The sequence below is a fragment of the Osmerus eperlanus genome, chromosome 22, assembly GCF_963692335.1.
Source record: "Osmerus eperlanus chromosome 22, fOsmEpe2.1, whole genome shotgun sequence".
In the NCBI taxonomy this organism is placed as follows: domain Eukaryota; kingdom Metazoa; phylum Chordata; class Actinopteri; order Osmeriformes; family Osmeridae; genus Osmerus; species Osmerus eperlanus.
Genome location: NC_085039.1, coordinates 12019376 through 12039011, shown reverse-complemented (window position 1 = coordinate 12039011; position 19636 = coordinate 12019376). Strand labels below are relative to the sequence as shown.

Genomic DNA, 19636 nt, shown 5'->3' with positions numbered 1-19636 from the left:
ACCTGCTAACCAGGACTGTTGACAGAATGAGCGAAGCCAGTTCAGGCATGGCACTTGGGCAGCGCGCGTCATAGCACCCATCGCCGTGTTCTCAGCCCATAGGCTTATAAATGGACTAGGCGCTATAAAGTCGCACACATGCGACACGTGTGCACGCGTGCGTTAGATAGACATTATATAACAGTTTCAGGTTTCATGTTTTAGTGTTGGTAACATGTCCCACATTGTCCCACACAAACTTAGTAACCGTCCCACATTTGGTGTGTTTGATGGTGGTCACCCTAACATGTCTTGATATCTGTAACTGACAGCCTCTTAGGACAGGGGGAACCGGATCCAAGTGCAGGTTTTATTAGGCGTAGTCAGACAAGCAGGGGTCATACACAGATAATCAGAGCAAGGGAGGAGAACTGAAAGGGTAGTCAGGTCACAAGCGCAGGTCCGGGGGGGCGGACTGGGGGTCTGGCGGGAAGACTGGGGGTCTGGCAGGGGGGACTGGGGGTCTGGCGGGGGGACTGGGGGTCTGGCGGGGGGGACTGGGGGTCTGGCGGGGGGACTGGGGGTCTGGCGGGGGGACTGGGGGTCTGGCGGGGGGACTGGGGGTCTGGCGGGGGGGACTGGGGGTCTGGCGGGGGGGACTGGGGGTCTGGCGGGGGGGACTGGGGGTCTGGCGGGGGGGACTGGGGGTCTGGCGGGGGGACTGGGGGTCTGGCGGGGGGGACTGGGGGTCTGGCGGGGGGACTGGGGGTCTGGCAGGGGGGACTGGGGGTCTGGCGGGGGGACTGGGGGTCTGGCGGGGGGGACTGGGGGTCTGGCGGGGGGACTGGGGGTCTGGCGGGGGGACTGGGGGTCTGGCGGGGGGACTGGGGGTCTGGCGGGGGGACTGGGGGTCTGGCGGGGGGGACTGGGGGTCTGGCGGGGGGGACTGGGGGTCTGGCGGGGGGGACTGGGGGTCTGGCGGGGGGACTGGAGGTCTGGCGGGGGGACTGGGGGTCTGGCAGGGGGGACTGGGGGTCTGGCGGGGGGGACTGGGGGTCTGGCGGGGGGACTGGGGGTCTGGCGGGGGGACTGGGGGTCTGGCGGGGGGGACTGGGGGTCTGGCGGGGGGACTGGGGGTCTGGCAGGGGGGACTGGGGGTCTGGCGGGGGGACTGGGGGTCTGGCGGGGGGACTGGGGGTCTGGCGGGGGGGACTGGGGGTCTGGCGGGGGGACTGGGGGTCTGGCGGGGGGACTGGGGGTCTGGCGGGGGGGACTGGGGGTCTGGCGGGGGGGACTGGGGGTCTGGCGGGGGGACTGGAGGTCTGGCGGGGGGACTGGGGGTCTGGCGGGGGGGACTGGGGGTCTGGCGGGGGGACTGGGGGTCTGGCAGGGGGGACTGGGGGTCTGGCGGGGGGACTGGGGGTCTGGCGGGGGGGACTGGGGGTCTGGCGGGGGGACTGGGGGTCTGGCGGGGGGACTGGGGGTCTGGCAGGGGGGACTGGGGGTCTGGCGGGGGGGACTGGGGGTCTGGCGGGGGGGACTGGGGGTCTGGCGGGGGGACTGGAGGTCTGGCGGGGGGACTGGGGGTCTGGCAGGGGGGACTGGGGGTCTGGCGGGGGGACTGGGGGTCTGGCGGGGGGGACTGGGGGTCTGGCGGGGGGACTGGGGGTCTGGCGGGGGGACTGGGGGTCTGGCGGGGGGGACTGGAGGTCTGGCGGGGGGACTGGGGGTCTGGCGGGGGGGACTGGGGGTCTGGCAGGGGGGACTGGGGGTCTGGCGGGGGGGACTGGGGGTCTGGCGGGGGGACTGGGGGTCTGGCGGGGGGACTGGGGGTCTGGCGGGGGGGACTGGGGGTCTGGCGGGGGGACTGGGGGTCTGGCGGGGGGGACTGGGGGTCTGGCGGGGGGGACTGTAAAAGTAAAACACGTTTACTCAGCGTATATGAGTGTGGATAAAGCGTCATCTCCTGCATGAGAGAAAAGGTTGCTGCATATGTCACAAATGCGCCCTGAGTATACAGAACACAGAATGAATAAACTTAAATTATTTTACCCCCCACCCTCTGACAATACAATAACTCATGAGCAGAGATCCTGTTGATAATGGAACATTCTTTTCCAGACTTATTCTCTGTGTATTGACGCAGGGTGAAGCCATACATTGTTGACCTGTCACATTTTGTTATATCCAATAAAAATGTTTTATTTGCTGTCAATAAGTAACTCATAGCTTGATAATAAATGCCTTTAATGTCCCTTTACTGTAGACCTATGTTATGTAAGTTATAACCTCTTAGGCTATGTGTTTAAAAGACCCCAGCAGGTTGTAGCTCACATCTTTCCGTCAGTGGTAAGTCAAAGAACTCTATTACAAAACTTTGCGAAGCTAAGAAATACTTGCAGAAGTAGTTAGTCGAGGTTTGAAGATTTAAGATATTCACTTAAAGCATAATGATGCGAGCACATGCTTTGATTATTTTACTGTTGTTTTATTATTTTTGTTCATATGAATCAGTTACCTTCTGTTACCAAGATGTTATTGTTGCACTAAAATTAACCAATTTACATATTTTTGCGTTATAGTATTATAGCTCTTTTCATTCACCGGACTGTTAGCTAATATGTGGATACTTTGCTATGTTAGCTAATATGTGGATACTTTGCTATGTTAGCTAATATGTGGATACTTTGCTATGTTAGCTAATATGTGGATTTGCACATGAAACAAGTAAACACAGACTTTTCCTTGACTCTGACCACTGAAATACTTTGCACTTTCTATCTGGACCATTTGCATGTCGCTTTGGAAGAAAGAGTCTGCTAAATGAATAAAATAAAAAGCAAATGATTGTGTTTGTTTTTCCCTGTCAAGTTTTGTGTCCTGTATGAACCCTAGACACCGCCAGTATGAGGCGCACAGTGATGATGTCAGAGGTTTTCCTGCTCCTACTGCTGGCAAGCTTCATCTCCGCAGACCAGAGCACTGGTAGGCGGCTTCATGTCATGTTTGCAGTCCTTAAACATTTTGTATATTTATTTTTATTTTATTTTATCCTTTAAAATGCAACGCTGTGGAGATAACAAACTGCAGTTAAAAATGATTCGTGACTGTTCATGATTCACAAATCATATCAAGTTCTTACATGTTAACATTTATGAATCATATCAGAATTGTCGGAAAACACAGAATTGTCTACATAAGATTGAATAACTGGAATCATACAACCCCAAGAACAATAATAGTTTGTTTCCATACATTGATTGATGATAGACAAAGTTGGTTGATTGACTGATCATTTGATTGGTAGGTTAGTCGACCAGTTGATTGTCTTTACTTACTGAACCTTTTTCCCAGTTCCTATGGATGTGTCTGAGAGTCCATCTCCCTATTCGTCCAGTTTCTGGTGCGGCTCCCGGTACTGCAACAACGGTCTGGACTGTCTGGAAGTCGACGACTCCAAAAGGTGTGTGGACCCCTGCGATCACTACTCCATCCTGGATGACCCTCGCCGCTCAGTCTCCAACAAGCTCCACTCGGACAGGTACTCTCTCAACGACCGCGACATCCGCTGGGCCGGGTGGTACCGCATGATGCTGAATGGCGTCAATGCTAAGATTCCCGAGATCTGCGTGGGAGAGTCCATGTGTGGGGCCCAGTACCCACTGTGGCTCAGCAGCAGACACCCCCGTCCGGAGGACGGAGTGGTACGTTCCAACGTGTGTGGCGTGGGGAGGGGCAGCTGCTGCAGGTATAGTTGATTCATCAAATCTCAGTCCTGAATAGTTTCTAGTTAAACCCAGTTCATTTGGGAATGAACTGATTTAGTGAAGCCAATCATTTTTTCTTTGACACTACTATTTGTCTCCCTCTCGCTCTGACAGGTATGACTCTAAGCAGATACACGTGAAAATGTGTCCTGGTGGCTTCTATATCTACAAGCTGGTGACACCTTATAAGAGCGATTCTGCCTACTGCGCTGGTACGTGGCTGGCTACCATTTATTTAAATAATTCCTATTTAAAACAAACAGTTTGAGTTGCATTTTGTAAATTCTGAACACTTTTGTTAACTGTGGAACAACTGTAATCAATTACATAGAAATTTGACAGAAGATAAAGAAATTCTAATTGCTGGACTTGAAATGAAACATTACATGAGATCTGTAAACCTGTAATTCTGTCTGTAAAACAGAGGTTGTTTGGAACCACTCTTCAGTGTTGTCCTCTTGGTGAAATTGACACTTTTGATTAGCTAAATGTAGAATAAAATGTAAATGTTTACTGTCGATAGTAATCCATCACTATATCAGTGATAATATAAATGTATCTAATATATCTTCTTTCTATTTGTTCTAAAATAAGGATACAATTCCATTTATTTCAGCTGTTTCAGAGCTCCCAACAACTACAACTACCACGACCCCCGAACCCACCACTACCACGACCCCCGAACCCACCACTACCACGACCCCCGAACCCACCACTACCACGACCCCCGAACCCACCACTACCACGACCCCCGAACCCACCACTACCACGACCCCCGAACCCACCACGACCCCCGAACCCACCACTACCACGACCCCCAAACCCACCACTACCACGACCCCCGAACCCACCACTACCACTACCACGACCCCCAAACCCACCACTACCACGACCCCCGAACCCACCACTACCACAACCCCCGAACCCACCACTACCACGACCCCCGAACCCACCACTACCACGACCCCCGAACCCACCACTACCACGACCCCCGAACCCACCACTACCACGACCCCCAAACCCACCACTACCACGACCCCCGAACCCACCACTACCACGACCCCCGAACCCACCATGACCCCCGAACCCACCACTACCACGACCCCCGAACCCACCACTACCACTACCACGACCCCCGAACCAACCACTACCACGACCCCCGAACCCACCACTACCACGACCCCCGAACCCACCACTACCACGACCCCTGAACCCACAATTCTTCCACCAATTGCAAAGCCATACCTGGAGTGCGGGAGGAATGTCATAGAAGTAGGGCTCCCATCGGCTGAGATGAAGGCCATCGGCCTGGACTCCTCCTCGGCACACCTGTCAGATCGTCTCTGCTCCACTCACCTGGAGCGTGACGGGAAGATGTGGTACCAGGTGGATCGCAAGGAGGGAAGCTGTGGAAACAGTCTGAAGGTGAGGAGAGTCCATGAACCCATTCATTCGTCCAACCTAATGTCTGTTCATCCACCCCCGTATACTGTATCTAGCTTATTACATTTTTCTGTCCCCACAGACCAACGGATCTCACGCTATCTTCTCCAACAACATCTTCGTTTACCCTTTGAACCTAGCCTCTGACTCTCTGTCTCAACCAATCAGAATCCACTTCTCTTGCGTCTACCCAATGGACACAGAGACCAGTCTGGATGTGGTAATAAAGCCCTATTTGGGGTGAGTAGAGAAATGGATAGAGGTCATGAAAGGTTGAGGTTGTGAAGAAGAATTCCAGTGGGTAAACAGTGTGTATTTTGAAGCTCTGATTAGGGGATCGTCACACTTGTTGACTCAATCATTGTCTTAAGTTCCAGGTCAGTATTGAATGTGCAGTGTTCCTCAAAGTCATCTCCATGTCCTCAATGTCAACAGACTGGATGGAGCAGGCCTGGTGAATGTGGGACCCAAGGCCAAGGCTTCCATGTCTCTGTTCCACAGCGCTGACTACATGGAGCCCTACCCAGCAGGCCCGGTCACTCTGCCCCTGGGCTCCGTCCTGCATGTGGGCGTGTCCGTACAGGACACAGAGACGGATCGCTTTGTGGTCGTTCTGGAGGACTGCTACGCCACCCACTCCGCCAATCCTTACAATCTCACAAGATACTTCCTCATCCAGCACAAGTACGTGTGCATGTTTGTGAGTGCGTACGTGTGCATGTTTGTGAGTGCGTACGTGTGCATGTTTGTGAGTGTGTACGTGTGCATGTTTGTGAGTGTGTACGTAGCGTCAGTTGCTATTTTATTGTCCAACTCTTCTCTTTCCACCTCCAGGTGTCCAGCCGACCGTCGCCAGGTGACCGTGGAGGAGAGTGGCTTGTCCCTCCAGGCTCGCTTCTCTGCGCTGCTGTTCCTGTTCCAGGGGGACTACAGGGACGTCTACCTGCACTGCAGCCTCAACCTGTGTGACCAGAGGAGCTCCTCCTGCTCTCCTGTGAGTCCTCCCACCCTCCTTACTGGTCTCTCCTGACTTTCTTTACTCATTTTCTGGTCTCTCTGACTCTCTGGACCTTCACATTCTCTCTGGTCTCTCTGACTCTCTGGTCTCTCTGACTCTCTTTTCTCTGACTCTACTGGTCTCTCTGGCTCTCTTTTCTCTGACTCTACTGGTCTCTCTCCACAGATGTGTTCCAGAAGAGCAGCACGTTCTGTCTCCGAGTCTCTCCCTCTCAAGCCCCTCACCATTGGACCAATCACCTGTGAGTATTCACCTGTCTCCCAAGCATGGTTGATGTTATCATAGTGATTGTCACCCAGAAAACAGTGAGATTGTCTCTGACCTCTGACCTCCAGGGGACAGCAGACTTGACTGAGCTCCCCTTCCTCAGCTGCTTACTGGATCCAAACATCATGTCACTTTATGATGTCACTTTATGATGTCACTTTATGATGTCACTTTATGAGAACCTTCCCTGTGATGACCAACTGTCGCTCAGATTCCTTCTACTAAAACCCCTTTAAAGATGAATGCTCAATCTCAATTATCTTGGTTATCTTATTCTGTTTTATTTTCATTGCCATGTGAATAAAATAAAATGGGCTTTCCGTAATTAGTTCATTGATCTCATGTCCCACTGGTATTCTTTGTTCTAAAACCCCTTTAAAGATGAATGCTCAATCTCAATTATCTTGGTTATCTTATTCTGTTTTATTTTCATTGCCATGTGAATAAAATAAAATGGGCTTTCCGTAATTAGTTCATTGATCTCATGTCCCACTGGTATTCTTTGTTTTGTCTCTGATCCTGCCATATTCTACAGTTTTGTCTCTGATCCTGCCGTATTCAGTTTTCTGGGGTGATATGATCTCTTTAATGGTACAGATGTTGTTCATTGTTGGAATGCTGCTTCAGCATTCCAAGTATTGTTCTTTGAATCTTTATTCAACTTCTTCATATTCTTATTCTTCTATTTCTTCCGCGACACCTTTCAGCGCCTTCAAATCTTCAGCTATTAAAACCGTTCAGCTATCAAAATATTCAGCAGTTTCAGGCTATGACTGCTATGACTTTTCAGCTTTGTACCTCCTAATTCAAGCATACCGTGTATGCTTGAATTAATATAAATCAATATTCATAATATTTTTAACATGGTTTTCCAATGGAGTTTTTTTTCAAATCCTCTCAAACTTCTTAAAACTTCTTCAACTTCCAAATCCTTCTTCTTCCTCAATCTTTCAGCTTGAGCCACCATTTAAACTTTAAAATGTTGACAAAACCCTAAAAATTTAGCTTTTTGATATCTATTCAATTTTTTTCAATATCACTGATTATGTTTCATGAGTTTTTCAAACCGTTTCTGAGATTTACATGGGTGTGTATGTGAGAGCCTAGAGTGCAGACTGAAACGCTTAGAGTGGAGGGCAGCTTCGGATGTAATTGAAAAAATATTTCGAGTTTGCCAGCATTGCCACAATTTTCGCTCTTCATGTTTCGTTTTTGGATCAATAGATAGAACTACGCTTGCTGGTACTTCAAGAGCCAGTGTAGGGAGTGTAGAATGGGTGTTATGTGCTCGTATTTCCGGACTCTCACTAGGATCCTGGCAGCGCTGTTTTTAATGTACTGCAGCTTCTGGATGTTCTTGCCAGTGATCCCAGTGAAGAGTGAATTACAGTAGTCCAGTCTTGAGGAGATAAAGGCGTGGACGAGCTTCAACTCATTTACAACTCATTTACTGGTAACTGGGAATACATGAGATTACATTAAATTCCACAGTTCCACATGCAGAATTCACCTGCCAATAAATGAACATCTAACTGCATACAGCATCCATGCTCGGTTCAACAGGATCAGAATGTGCAGATCTTTTTTCTATTCATTATACTCTTAATGTCATTGTAACTGACAATTCCACAAAAGCCTGTAAATAAAAGTACATGGGAAGAGAACTACCAGTAGCTACCATACATAGGCTTCTCTGCATCCATAAGGCAGCAGTCAACGTCTCTTCATCATCTTAATAATCATCTTAATCATCGTCATCATCCTGTGATGAAAAGCATCCTGTTGGGGGTTGCTGCTACAAGTTGAAATAGGCACCAACCGATATTTACTTTGTATCATGTCGAATATGATTAAAACAGGGGGGGTCAGATGGCTGAGCGGTTAGGGAGTCGGGCTATTAATCAGAAGGTTGTTGGTTCAATTCCCCGGCTATGCCAAATGACGTTGTGTCCTTGGGCAAGGCACTTTACTCTACTTGCCTTGGGGGGAATGTCCCTGTACTTACTGTCCGCCTGGTAAATGTAAATGTGGATCACGCAAAAATAATACTGACAACTGATCAAGCCCGTTCCTCTCTTGCGTGCATGTGGGCGTGTCTTCTGTGACAGCGACACTTTTGTGTCCACTTTGTGATGATCGTCTGCCCCTTGCTTGTTTTTATGACAGGTGTTCGTTGCACGTGTGAACCATCGTGGATGCAAGGTGTGCGACCAGGGAAGCTATGCTGACGAGCGGCGCGATGACACATGTGACAAGTAGGCTATGATTTAATATTGCAATTTAGTTTTATACTAGGCCTAATACCTATATAACCTAGACAATAGTAGGACTAATGTAGTCTAATTGTAACTATTAATAACAGCCTAGGTTTATAGTAGGCTAGGCTACTGGTATCCTAATTTTCATTATCCTGTTATTAATGTATTATTATTATTATTATTATTATTACAGTATTATATGACTGTGACTTCAACACCTCTAGCTCAACCACTGCCAAGGAGTGAGACGCAATGAAACGTAAGAAAATACTGACTGCTGAAACGACAAACAGAACTACAAAAGGTAGGCTATGTAGCCTAATTTGTTGTTTATAGCCTACTAGAGGTACGATACTAGGGGTCTACTATGGGTACTATTTGCCTTTAGGCCTATCTAGGGGTAGCCTACATATTCCTCAAAATGTCACAGGGTAAATCGGGAAATCATGCCTAGCCGATGTAACCGAATAGCCTAATGTGTAAACAGTCGGAGCTGTATAGCCTACATGAATTATTTGTCCTATAAGAGGTATTTCAAAATGTCAATGTTTTGAAAACATTTGAATAAATCACGGCTCTCCGATCGGACATATTACTGTCTCCTCCTTCACCGGTGAAGCTTCTGTCAAAGCGGGGGTCTTTAGTTAGGCTATTGGCCTCAGCTATATGTGACAAGGAAATATATTGTATTGCATTATGCAGGCTGTGTTGTACATTTTTATTAGGTATATTGTAGTTATAGATTGGTAAATCGTGGAAATAGTTTACAATTAAATTGTAGTCCTATTAAAACGAATAATTTTGTAAATATTTTGGATTTATTTTATTAAGCCATGTAGTTACACTTATAACCTACTGTTTTTACTATACAGTCAAGGTGAGGTCGGTCCTCATCGACACGTTCTCGGTAGGCTATTTCCCTCTGTGTCCTCGCGCTGCTACAGGAGCCTAGGATTAATTGAGTATTATGAGATCATTATTAAGCATGATAATTATCTTTGATTAACCCAAGTTTCTTTACAGCCTACATATTAGAAATATTACAAGAAGGGGCTCCAGACTGGGGCGTTGTTAGACATAAAACTCTACTGGGACACAGGCCCCTATTTATAGGCCAATCCCTTTTTTTCTTCCAAACTTGCTGCGCAAGGCTATGCTATAGAAACTCCCCTTGCTTAACCCACTATACAACAGTTCAGGAACGCAAGTTTGATATCAGCTTTGACAGGGACATCAATAGGTAATGCGAGTGTAGCCGGTGTGAATCGGCTGGTAGTGGTCGCGCTTGGGATGCGAGAAGTGGCAGGTTCGACTCCCGGTGGGAGCAACCATTGGCCAAGTGAACCCTCTGATGGAGCAAGACCACGTCTGTCACATACAACTGGTGCCATCAATACACAACGCACGAGCGTGCACATTTATTTCGCATTAATTTGAACGTTTTTTTAAGCTTTGTGTAATATTGTTTAAATGTTTTAGTCAAAATAAGATGATCGGTAGGCCTATCATTTAGAAACTTTCTTTTGTTTTGTAATGTTTTCTACCTCAATTCTGACTTGTGTGCGGAGTCCAACACCTGGGGCCTCATGTATAAACCTTGCGTACGCACGAATAGCTTGCGCTTTGGCCGTACGCCATCTTCTGGCATGTAAACTGCGCAACATTTTATACACGAGGCCCCTGCTGTGTAGTCAAGGTAATATACTGTAAGTAGGCCCATAGATTACAGGTAAAAGCTAGTCGTTGCTTCCCTCTGGTGTTCGGAAGTAATAATACCTCCAATCATTGCACATCTCTCTCTCTTTTTTACTTGTGCCAGCACGCATTATGTGGACGATCAAACAAACGAGTAAATGGCTTGTTATACCATTTGTATTATATGGTTATTCCGTTATTCCAAAACAAAACGGAAACCAAGCATTTCACTTAATATGTTTCTGACATCCGAAATGGACAAACGATATTACAACCCTATTCGTCTGTTTTTGCAGATACCAGCATGAAGGATATGGAATTGGATATGGAACCAATGATTAATGGCTCTTTATACTATTAATGTTGTATGGTTATTTCATTATTACCCCCCAAAAAACGCAGCAACCAAAAACAAGCCGATAGGGCCTAGGCCTACGTAAATGTGGGTTTGAGTTCCTAAAGGGATGAAACTATATTAAGGCCCTAATTGCATCTGTCAACACAGGTTGCCAAATTGAATGGCCACCTATAGCCTACAGCAGTGCTTCTCAATATTTTTTCAATAATGTACCCCCTATCAATTTTTTTCTCAGCCAAGTACCCCCTGACCTGTCCCAAACATTTGAGATAGAAATAAAGCCTGTGACTTTGATATAGTGATGTGCCATCAGTATCAGATTTATTAAACATTGTAAATGAAAAACATTTGCAAAAAATAAACAATGTAGTAACCGATCAACCAGATTGCTTTGTACGCAGCAACATTTTGGTTGGCCCCACCAAATCTCACTCCAAGGTTTTTTGAACAGTTGGAAGTCCTGCGAACAGGTCGTTCGCGGTTGGTATACTCAGTATACCCATACTCACTCACTCTGTATAATCAGTTTGATATTTACATTAAGCAGGGCGTCAAACAAAGGAGAAGGTGGATAGGCAGCGGTGAGGGAAAAGAAACCCCAGAGACAACGGGTCGGCATCCATGGTTACGTCCACGCCAAACCAACTCTGAGGTTCCCCCATCTGTCCGCCATCCGGGAGTTCAAAAAGGCCAAACCCCTCCCCATGATTACCTGAGCCCCAATCAGGACACAGGGCATAGTCCCACTGCCCTTTCAATCACCACCATGTGCAAGGGCCGCCGCGCCACTAAAGTGTTAAAAGATACTTCCGAGAAAGGAATATGAGCCGTCCCCCTAACACCCTGCCACTAGTCGTGCACAACACCTAATAATACGCAACATGTGTTGTGCCAACAACAACTTTTCCTAGAAACTCCTAAAAGTAGCATTCAAGTTTGCAACAATTGTGACTGACTAAGGGAACTGAAAAATGATTGTGCCCTGCCATTCTATAACCAACAGACAATATGTTTGTGCGGTTGGCAGATAACTGCAGACACTTAGTCCTAATGTTTCTCTCATACTTTTTTTCTCAGGGCTTCCTGTCAGGTCAAAGTCAGATCAGAAGGATGTGGCGCACAATGATGATGTCAGAGGGTTTGCTGTTGTTCCTGTCCATACAGGCTGTCGGCGGAGTTACCTCAGGTAGGCTGTGCAGTGACGAGACAGTTGTCTCTGTTTCTAGGTTTCTGTTTTGTATTACACTGCAGTGTGTCCACATTAAAACACTTCCCCAAGGCTCTGAGTAAAGAAGTGTCATGCAGGGGGAAATGACCGAACAGTCTCAGACTCTCTTAGAGTTGATTCATTCAAAATGATGCATGAAAGGTCAAAGCCAAAAACTGTATTTCGACGACCGTGTGAGATCTAGGAACATACCAAGTAAACAACTACCCACAAGTCAGGTTTGCCACCTCTCCTCACCCAGCACCACTATGGATATATTCAAACATTTTGCAACTCAAAAAAGATTCCTTCTTAAATGTCCCTAGTTAGTAGCTTTACTTTATTATCTTTACATTTTCATATATTTTTGGAAGTTTACATTTATGATGTTACTTGTCCTTTGAATTAACATAAAACTGTATGCCCATGTTGGTAAATTTCTCCCCCAGTTATTCAAGTGGTCACTTATCCTGCCACCTCTACCTCCATACCCAGCACTTATACCCCCACCTTCACCTCCACCCCCAGACCCAACAATTACTCCACCACCTTTAAATCCAGCTCCACACGCACCTCTTCTCTCATCAACTCCACACCCACCTCTCCTCCCATCTCCTCCACACCCACCTCTCCTCCCATCACCTCCAAACCCACCTCTCCTCCCATCTCCTTCACACCCACCTCTCCTCCCATCACCTCCATACCCACCTCTCCTCCCATCACCTCCACACCCACCTCTCCTCCAATCACCTCCACACCCACCTCTCCTCCCATCACCTCCACACCTACCTCTCCTCCCATCACCTCCATAGCCACCTCCACACCCACCTCCACACCCACCTCTCCTCCCATCACCTCCACACCCACCTCTCCTCTCATCACCTCCAGACCCTCCTCTCCTCCCTTCACCTCTACACCCACCTCTCCTCCCATCACCTCCACACCCACCTCTCCTCCCATCACCTCCATAGCCACCTACACACCCACCTCCACACCCACCTCTCCTCACAACACCTCCACACCCACCTCTCCTCCCATCACCTCCACACCCACCTCCACACCCACCTCTTCTCCCATCACCTCCACACCCACCTCTTCTCCCATCACCTCCACACCCACCTCTCCTCCCATCACCACCACACCCACCTCTCCTCCCATCACCTCCACACCAACCTCTCCTCCCATCACCTCCACACCCACCTCTCCTCCCATCACCTCCACACCCACCTCTCCTCCCATCACCTCCACATCCACCTCTCCTCCCATCACCACCACACCCTCCTCTCCTCCCATCACCTCCACACCCACCTCTCTTCCCAACACCTCCACACCCACCTCTCCTCCCATCACCACCACACCCACCTCTCCTCCCATCACCTCCACACCCACCTCTCCTCCCATCACTACCACACCCACTTCCACACCCACCTCTCCTCCCATCACCTCCACACCCACCTCTCCTCCCAACACCTCCACACCCACCTCTCCTCCCATAACTTCCACAGCCAACTCTCCTCCCAAGACCTCCACACCCACCTCTCCTTCCATCACCTCCACACCCACCTCTCCTCCCATCACTTCCACACCCACCTCTCCTCCCATCTCCTTCACACCCACCTCCACACCCACCTCTCCTCTCATCACCTCCACACCCACCTCTCCTCCCATCACCTCTACACCCACCTCTCCTCCCATCACCTCCACACCCACCTCTCCTCCCATCACCTCCAAACCCACCTCTCCTCCCATCTCCTTCACACCCACCTCTCCTCCCATCACCTCCATACCCACCTCTCCTCCCATCACCTCCACACCCACCTCTCCTCCAATCACCTCCACACCCACCTCTCCTCCCATCACCTCCACACCCACCTCTCCTCCCATCACCTCCATAGCCACCTCCACACCCACCTCCACACCCACCTCTCCTCCCATCACCTCCACACCCACCTCTCCTCTCATCACCTCCAGACCCTCCTCTCCTCCCTTCACCTCTACACCCACCTCTCCTCCCATCACCTCCACACCCACCTCTCCTCCCATCACCTCCATAGCCACCTCCACACCCACCTCCACACCCACCTCTCCTCACAACACCTCCACACCCACCTCTCCTCCCATCACCTCCACACCCACCTCCACACCCACCTCTTCTCCCATCACCTCCACACCCACCTCTTCTCCCATCACCTCCACACCCACCTCTCCTCCCATCACCACCACACCCACCTCTCCTCCCATCACCTCCACACCAACCTCTCCTCCCATCACCTCCACACCCACCTCTCCCATCACCTCCACACCCACCTCTCCTCCCATCACCTCCACATCCACCTCTCCTCCCATCACCACCACACCCACCTCTCCTCCCATCACCACCACACCCACCTCTCCTCCCATCACCTCCACACCCACCTCTCCTCCCAACACCTCCACACCCACCTCTCCTCCCATCACCACCACACCCACCTCTCCTCCCATCACCTCCACACCCACCTCTCCTCCCATCACTACCACACCCACTTCCACACCCACCTCTCCTCCCATCACCTCCACACCCACCTCTCCTCCCAACACCTCCACACCCACCTCTCCTCCCATAACTTCCACAGCCAACTCTCCTCCCAAGACCTCCACACCCACCTCTCCTTCCATCACCTCCACACCCACCTCTCCTCCCATCACTTCCACACCCACCTCTCCTCCCATCTCCTTCACACCCACCTCCACACCCACCTCTCCTCTCATCACCTCCACACCCACCTCTCCTCCCATCACCTCTACACCCACCTCTCCTCCCATCACCTCCACACCCACCTCTCCTCCCATCACCTTCACACCCACCTCTCCTCCCATCACGTCCACACCCACCTCTCCTCCCATCACCTTCACACCCACCTCTCCTCCCATCACCTTCACACCCACCTCTCATCCCATCACCTCCACACCCACCTCTCCTCCCATCACCTCCACACCCACCTCTCCTCCCATCACCTCCACACCCACCTCCACACCCACCTCTCATCTCATCACCTCCACACCCACCTCTCCTCCCATTACCTCCACACCCACCTCCACACCCACCTCTCCTCCCATCACCTCCACACCCACCTCTCCTCCCATCACCTCCACACCCACCTCTCCTCCCATTACCTCCACACCCACCTCCACACCCACCTCTACTCCCATCACATCCACACCCACCTCTCTTTCCATCACCTCCACACCCACCTCTCCTCCCATCACCAACACACCCACCTCCACACCCACCTCTCCTCCCATCACCTCCACACCCACCTCTCCTCCCATCACCTCCACACCCACCTCTCCTCCCATCACCAACACACCCACCTCCACACCCACCTCTCCTCTCATCACCTCCACACCCATCTCTCCTCCCATCACCAACACACCCACCTCCACACCCACCTCTCCTCCCATCACCAACACACCCACCTCTCCTCCTATCACCTCCACACCCACCTCCACACCCACCTCTCCTCCCATCACCTCCACACCCACCTCTCCTCCCATCACCTCCACACCCACCTCTCCTCCCATCACCTCCACACCCACCTCTCCTCCTATCACCTCCACACCCACCTCCACACCCACCTCTCCTCTCATCACCACACCCACCTCTCCTCCCATCACCAACACACCCACCTCTCCTCCCATCACCTCCACACCCACCTCTCCTCCCAACACCTCCACACCCACCTCTCCTCCCATCACCACCACACCCACCTCTCCTCCCATCACCTCCACACCCACCTCTCCTCCCATCACTACCACACCCACTTCCACACCCACCTCTCCTCCCATCACCTCCACACCCACCTCTCCTCCCAACACCTCCACACCCACCTCTCCTCCCATAACTTCCACAGCCAACTCTCCTCCCAAGACCTCCACACCCACCTCTCCTTCCATCACCTCCACACCCACCTCTCCTCCCATCACTTCCACACCCACCTCTCCTCCCATCTCCTTCACACCCACCTCCACACCCACCTCTCCTCTCATCACCTCCACACCCACCTCTCCTCCCATCACCTCTACACCCACCTCTCCTCCCATCACCTCCACACCCACCTCTCCTCCCATCACCTTCACACCCACCTCTCCTCCCATCACGTCCACACCCACCTCTCCTCCCATCACCTTCACACCCACCTCTCCTCCCATCACCTTCACACCCACCTCTCATCCCATCACCTCCACACCCACCTCTCCTCCCATCACCTCCACACCCACCTCTCCTCCCATCACCTCCACACCCACCTCCACACCCACCTCTCATCTCATCACCTCCACACCCACCTCTCCTCCCATTACCTCCACACCCACCTCCACACCCACCTCTCCTCCCATCACCTCCACACCCACCTCTCCTCCCATCACCTCCACACCCACCTCTCCTCCCATTACCTCCACACCCACCTCCACACCCACCTCTACTCCCATCACATCCACACCCACCTCTCTTTCCATCACCTCCACACCCACCTCTCCTCCCATCACCAACACACCCACCTCCACACCCACCTCTCCTCCCATCACCTCCACACCCACCTCTCCTCCCATCACCTCCACACCCACCTCTCCTCCCATCACCAACACACCCACCTCCACACCCACTTCTCCTCTCATCACCTCCACACCCATCTCTCCTCCCATCACCAACACACCCACCTCCACACCCACCTCTCCTCCCATCACCAACACACCCACCTCTCCTCCTATCACCTCCACACCCACCTCCACACCCACCTCTCCTCCCATCACCTCCACACCCACCTCTCCTCCCATCACCTCCACACCCACCTCTCCTCCCATCACCTCCACACCCACCTCTCCTCCTATCACCTCCACACCCACCTCCACACCCACCTCTCCTCTCATCACATCCACACCCACCTCTCCTCCCATCACCTCCACACCCTCCACACCCTCAGGCGTGGAGGGGGAGTTACGTCTGGCTGGGGGAAACAGTTCCTGCTCTGGCAGAGTGGAGATCTACCACCAGGGCCAGTGGGGGACGGTGTGTGACGACATCTGGGACCTGACCCATGCTCAGGTGGTGTGCAGACAGCTGGGCTGTGGCTATGCCCTGTCTACCCTCACCAGTGCTAGATTCTCCCTGGGCAGTGGGCCCATCTGGCTGGACGATGTCAGGTGTTCGGGGTTAGAGTCGTCCCTGACAAACTGCAGCCATCTGCCCTTCGGCGCACACAACTGTGGTCATGGAGACGATGCAGGGGTGCTTTGCGAGGGTGAGTGTGAATGGATTCATGCTTAGCAATGTACCTTTCCATCAAATATTTCATAATGATTTTAAATGATTTATTCAATCATTTACTGAAGCATTCCTTCAGTTGTTCATGCACTGACAAGCTCACATACTGTATATTTATATATAAATATATTTTGTAAAATGAAATGAATAAAATCTAAATGTAAATGTCTTTGGTCTTTCATTTCACCTGAATTAATTCATCATCTTTTTACTTTTTTTGGTAAATTGTAAATATATTACTCATTTGATTTATTTAATTCATAAGACTAATGCTTTTACCTTTTTACTCTTTAAATCTTTCTAAATTTATTCCTTTAGAGACTGGCCTGGATTTGATCAGACCATACCTGGTGTAGGTTAACACACACACATACACTCACACACACTCACACTCACACACAGACATCACACACACACACACACACACACATATACACTACTTTGACCCTGTTGTTTTCTGGTTCCATCCTATCTTGTCAGGCTGTCAGGCAGGGTCCCAAGGCCAGGGCCTCCATGTCCCTGTGTCCCAACTCCAGCTACACAGCTCCTTACCCAGCAGGCCCTGGTCTCTCTGACTCTCTGGTGCCTCTCCACAGATGTGTTCAGGAAGGTCTGTCCGCTATGTCCACGAACTCGTACCCCTCAAGCCCGTCACCATCGGACCAATCACCTGTGAGTATAAACCACAGCCATGATGACTCCTGATGTTGTCATAGTAACGGTCTCCCTGGTAACACTGTGTTTGTCCCTGACCTCTGACCTCCAGGGGCCCAGAGTCTGGAGTGAGCTGATGAAGTCACACCTCCCTCAGAACGGCTTCATGACCATCCCTATGGCAACCAGCTTAGGCTCTCTCCTGTCTCCTGTCTTTTGAAAAAAAAAATCCCATAAAATGGAAATTATGACAGAATACCTGCATATAAATAACTCTCTTATATAGTCGCTATAATATAAAGCTTTATATAGTGGGTCGGTTACTGAAGATTTGCACTTTTTAAGTAGTAATTTTATATGTGGGAACAGTTGGAACACTGGGAAATAAGTATACTAAATAAACCCAATACTTTTCCTTTATCTTAATCATGTATCTGGAACCAAAGCAAGGATCTTTTTCCTGAAATGATCAAGGCCTGCTGGAGTCTGTCTCTAATTAATTGATATATATTTAAATAAAGAAATAAAACTGTATTTTAATACAGGAATTGTTGACCATATTTTACAACAGTCCTCCACGGTGATGCCGATACAACTGTTTCAAAATCCAGCATACAGTTAATAATTATCAGTAAATGTACCTATGGTCCACCATGTAGAAAAATACCAATTAGCAACTGATACTGTTTTTATGTTGTGTCAGTATCAATATTCAAGATCTGTCCGAACAACATTTCTTTCTACTAAACTGCGAATCTCAATGTTTACACTAGATGGCAGTCTTTAATCAATTTAGTAAACATGAAACATTAAGTTGCTAACTAGTTTGTGAAATTCTGAAAACACCCAATGCTCCAAAGTAAAAAAAACGTCCCCGTCTTTACTCACTCACGATTTGTTTATTTATTTATTTTGTGTGGAAGCAAATATGTGCTTATTTCAACCCTGGCAGCAAATAAAAGTTGCCATGGTAGTCTGAAAAGTTGCTGAATCTAAATGGGAAATTTAAATTTTTAAATTGGAAACACTGACGGGATTAGCTCTAATTGGTCAAACCTTAAAGACTATCACTTGGGGTTTAGCGCGAGTTTATGGCACTGGCCTGGTAGTCTGACTCCGCCAGGACTTCTGTCTTATCTAGCCGGGAGGATGGCTAGTGTAGCAGGGCTTAGTGCGAAAGCAACCGGCAGGCTGTGTTCTCTTGCAGCGGCTGATGTTGTGCCTATCGGTGAGATGTACTCACTTGAAGTCCGTTTTTCATTTGTTTGTTTTTTTTATTTTACAAAGGGTGACATGGACATGTCACTCCATAGACAGAATAAATGTATACTTGACGGAAGCAACGCATGTGTACGCACTCTGCAATAAACACCCGCGAGAACAACAGGTGTATCTCACAGAAGACACGCCCACGTGCATACATGAACAGGCATCCTGGGTTGTCGGTATTCTTTTCGCTCGGAAGCCCGGAGACCAAGTAGATGACATGTAAGTAGGCTACGAATGTGTGTTCGGGGTGCTGGTGTTTCTGATTGGCTGGTAGTGGGTTTATCTCGAGACGAGACAGCTCTCAACTCGGCAGAAAATGTACCTCCGTTTGCCAACACCGGCGCCTCGTCCATTAATTGTATACAGCGGGACAAGATCTCCCTTGGGAGCCCTACTTCTCAGCGTGGGAGAGAAATACAAGG

At 49.9% G+C, this 19636-nt stretch overlaps 1 protein-coding gene across 2 annotated transcripts; it reads left to right on the top strand.

The window, feature by feature from the left end:
• The first annotated feature begins 2851 nt into the window (after positions 1-2851).
• Positions 2852-18213, top strand: LOC134008588 (pancreatic secretory granule membrane major glycoprotein GP2-like). 2 transcript variants are annotated; one of them, XR_009928156.1, is made up of 10 exons: positions 2852-2964; positions 3334-3727; positions 3861-3958; positions 4363-5171; positions 5272-5429; positions 5625-5873; positions 6024-6183; positions 6373-6448; positions 6543-6614; positions 6654-6775. XR_009928156.1 is itself a non-coding variant. In XM_062448032.1 (9 exons), exons 1-9 carry the CDS (start codon positions 2886-2888, stop codon positions 18075-18077), a joined length of 2043 nt encoding a protein of 680 aa, XP_062304016.1. In that variant the 5' UTR covers positions 2852-2885; the 3' UTR covers positions 18078-18213. The 2 variants fall into 2 exon arrangements, 1 of the variants encoding a protein (XP_062304016.1); XM_062448032.1 differs by lacking the exons at positions 6373-6448; positions 6543-6614; positions 6654-6775 and adding exons at positions 17888-17963; positions 18058-18213.
• The last annotated feature ends 1423 nt before the right edge of the window (positions 18214-19636 follow it).

Coding starts and splice junctions, on each gene's coding strand:
- LOC134008588 (XM_062448032.1), top strand. CDS start 2,886: ATGAGGCGCACAGTGATGATGTCAGAGGTTTTCCTGCTCCTACTGCTG. Junction 3,728..3,860: donor GGGAGGGGCAGCTGCTGCAG/GTATAGTTGATT, acceptor TCGCTCTGACAG/GTATGACTCTAAGCAGATAC. Junction 3,959..4,362: donor CGATTCTGCCTACTGCGCTG/GTACGTGGCTGG, acceptor CATTTATTTCAG/CTGTTTCAGAGCTCCCAACA.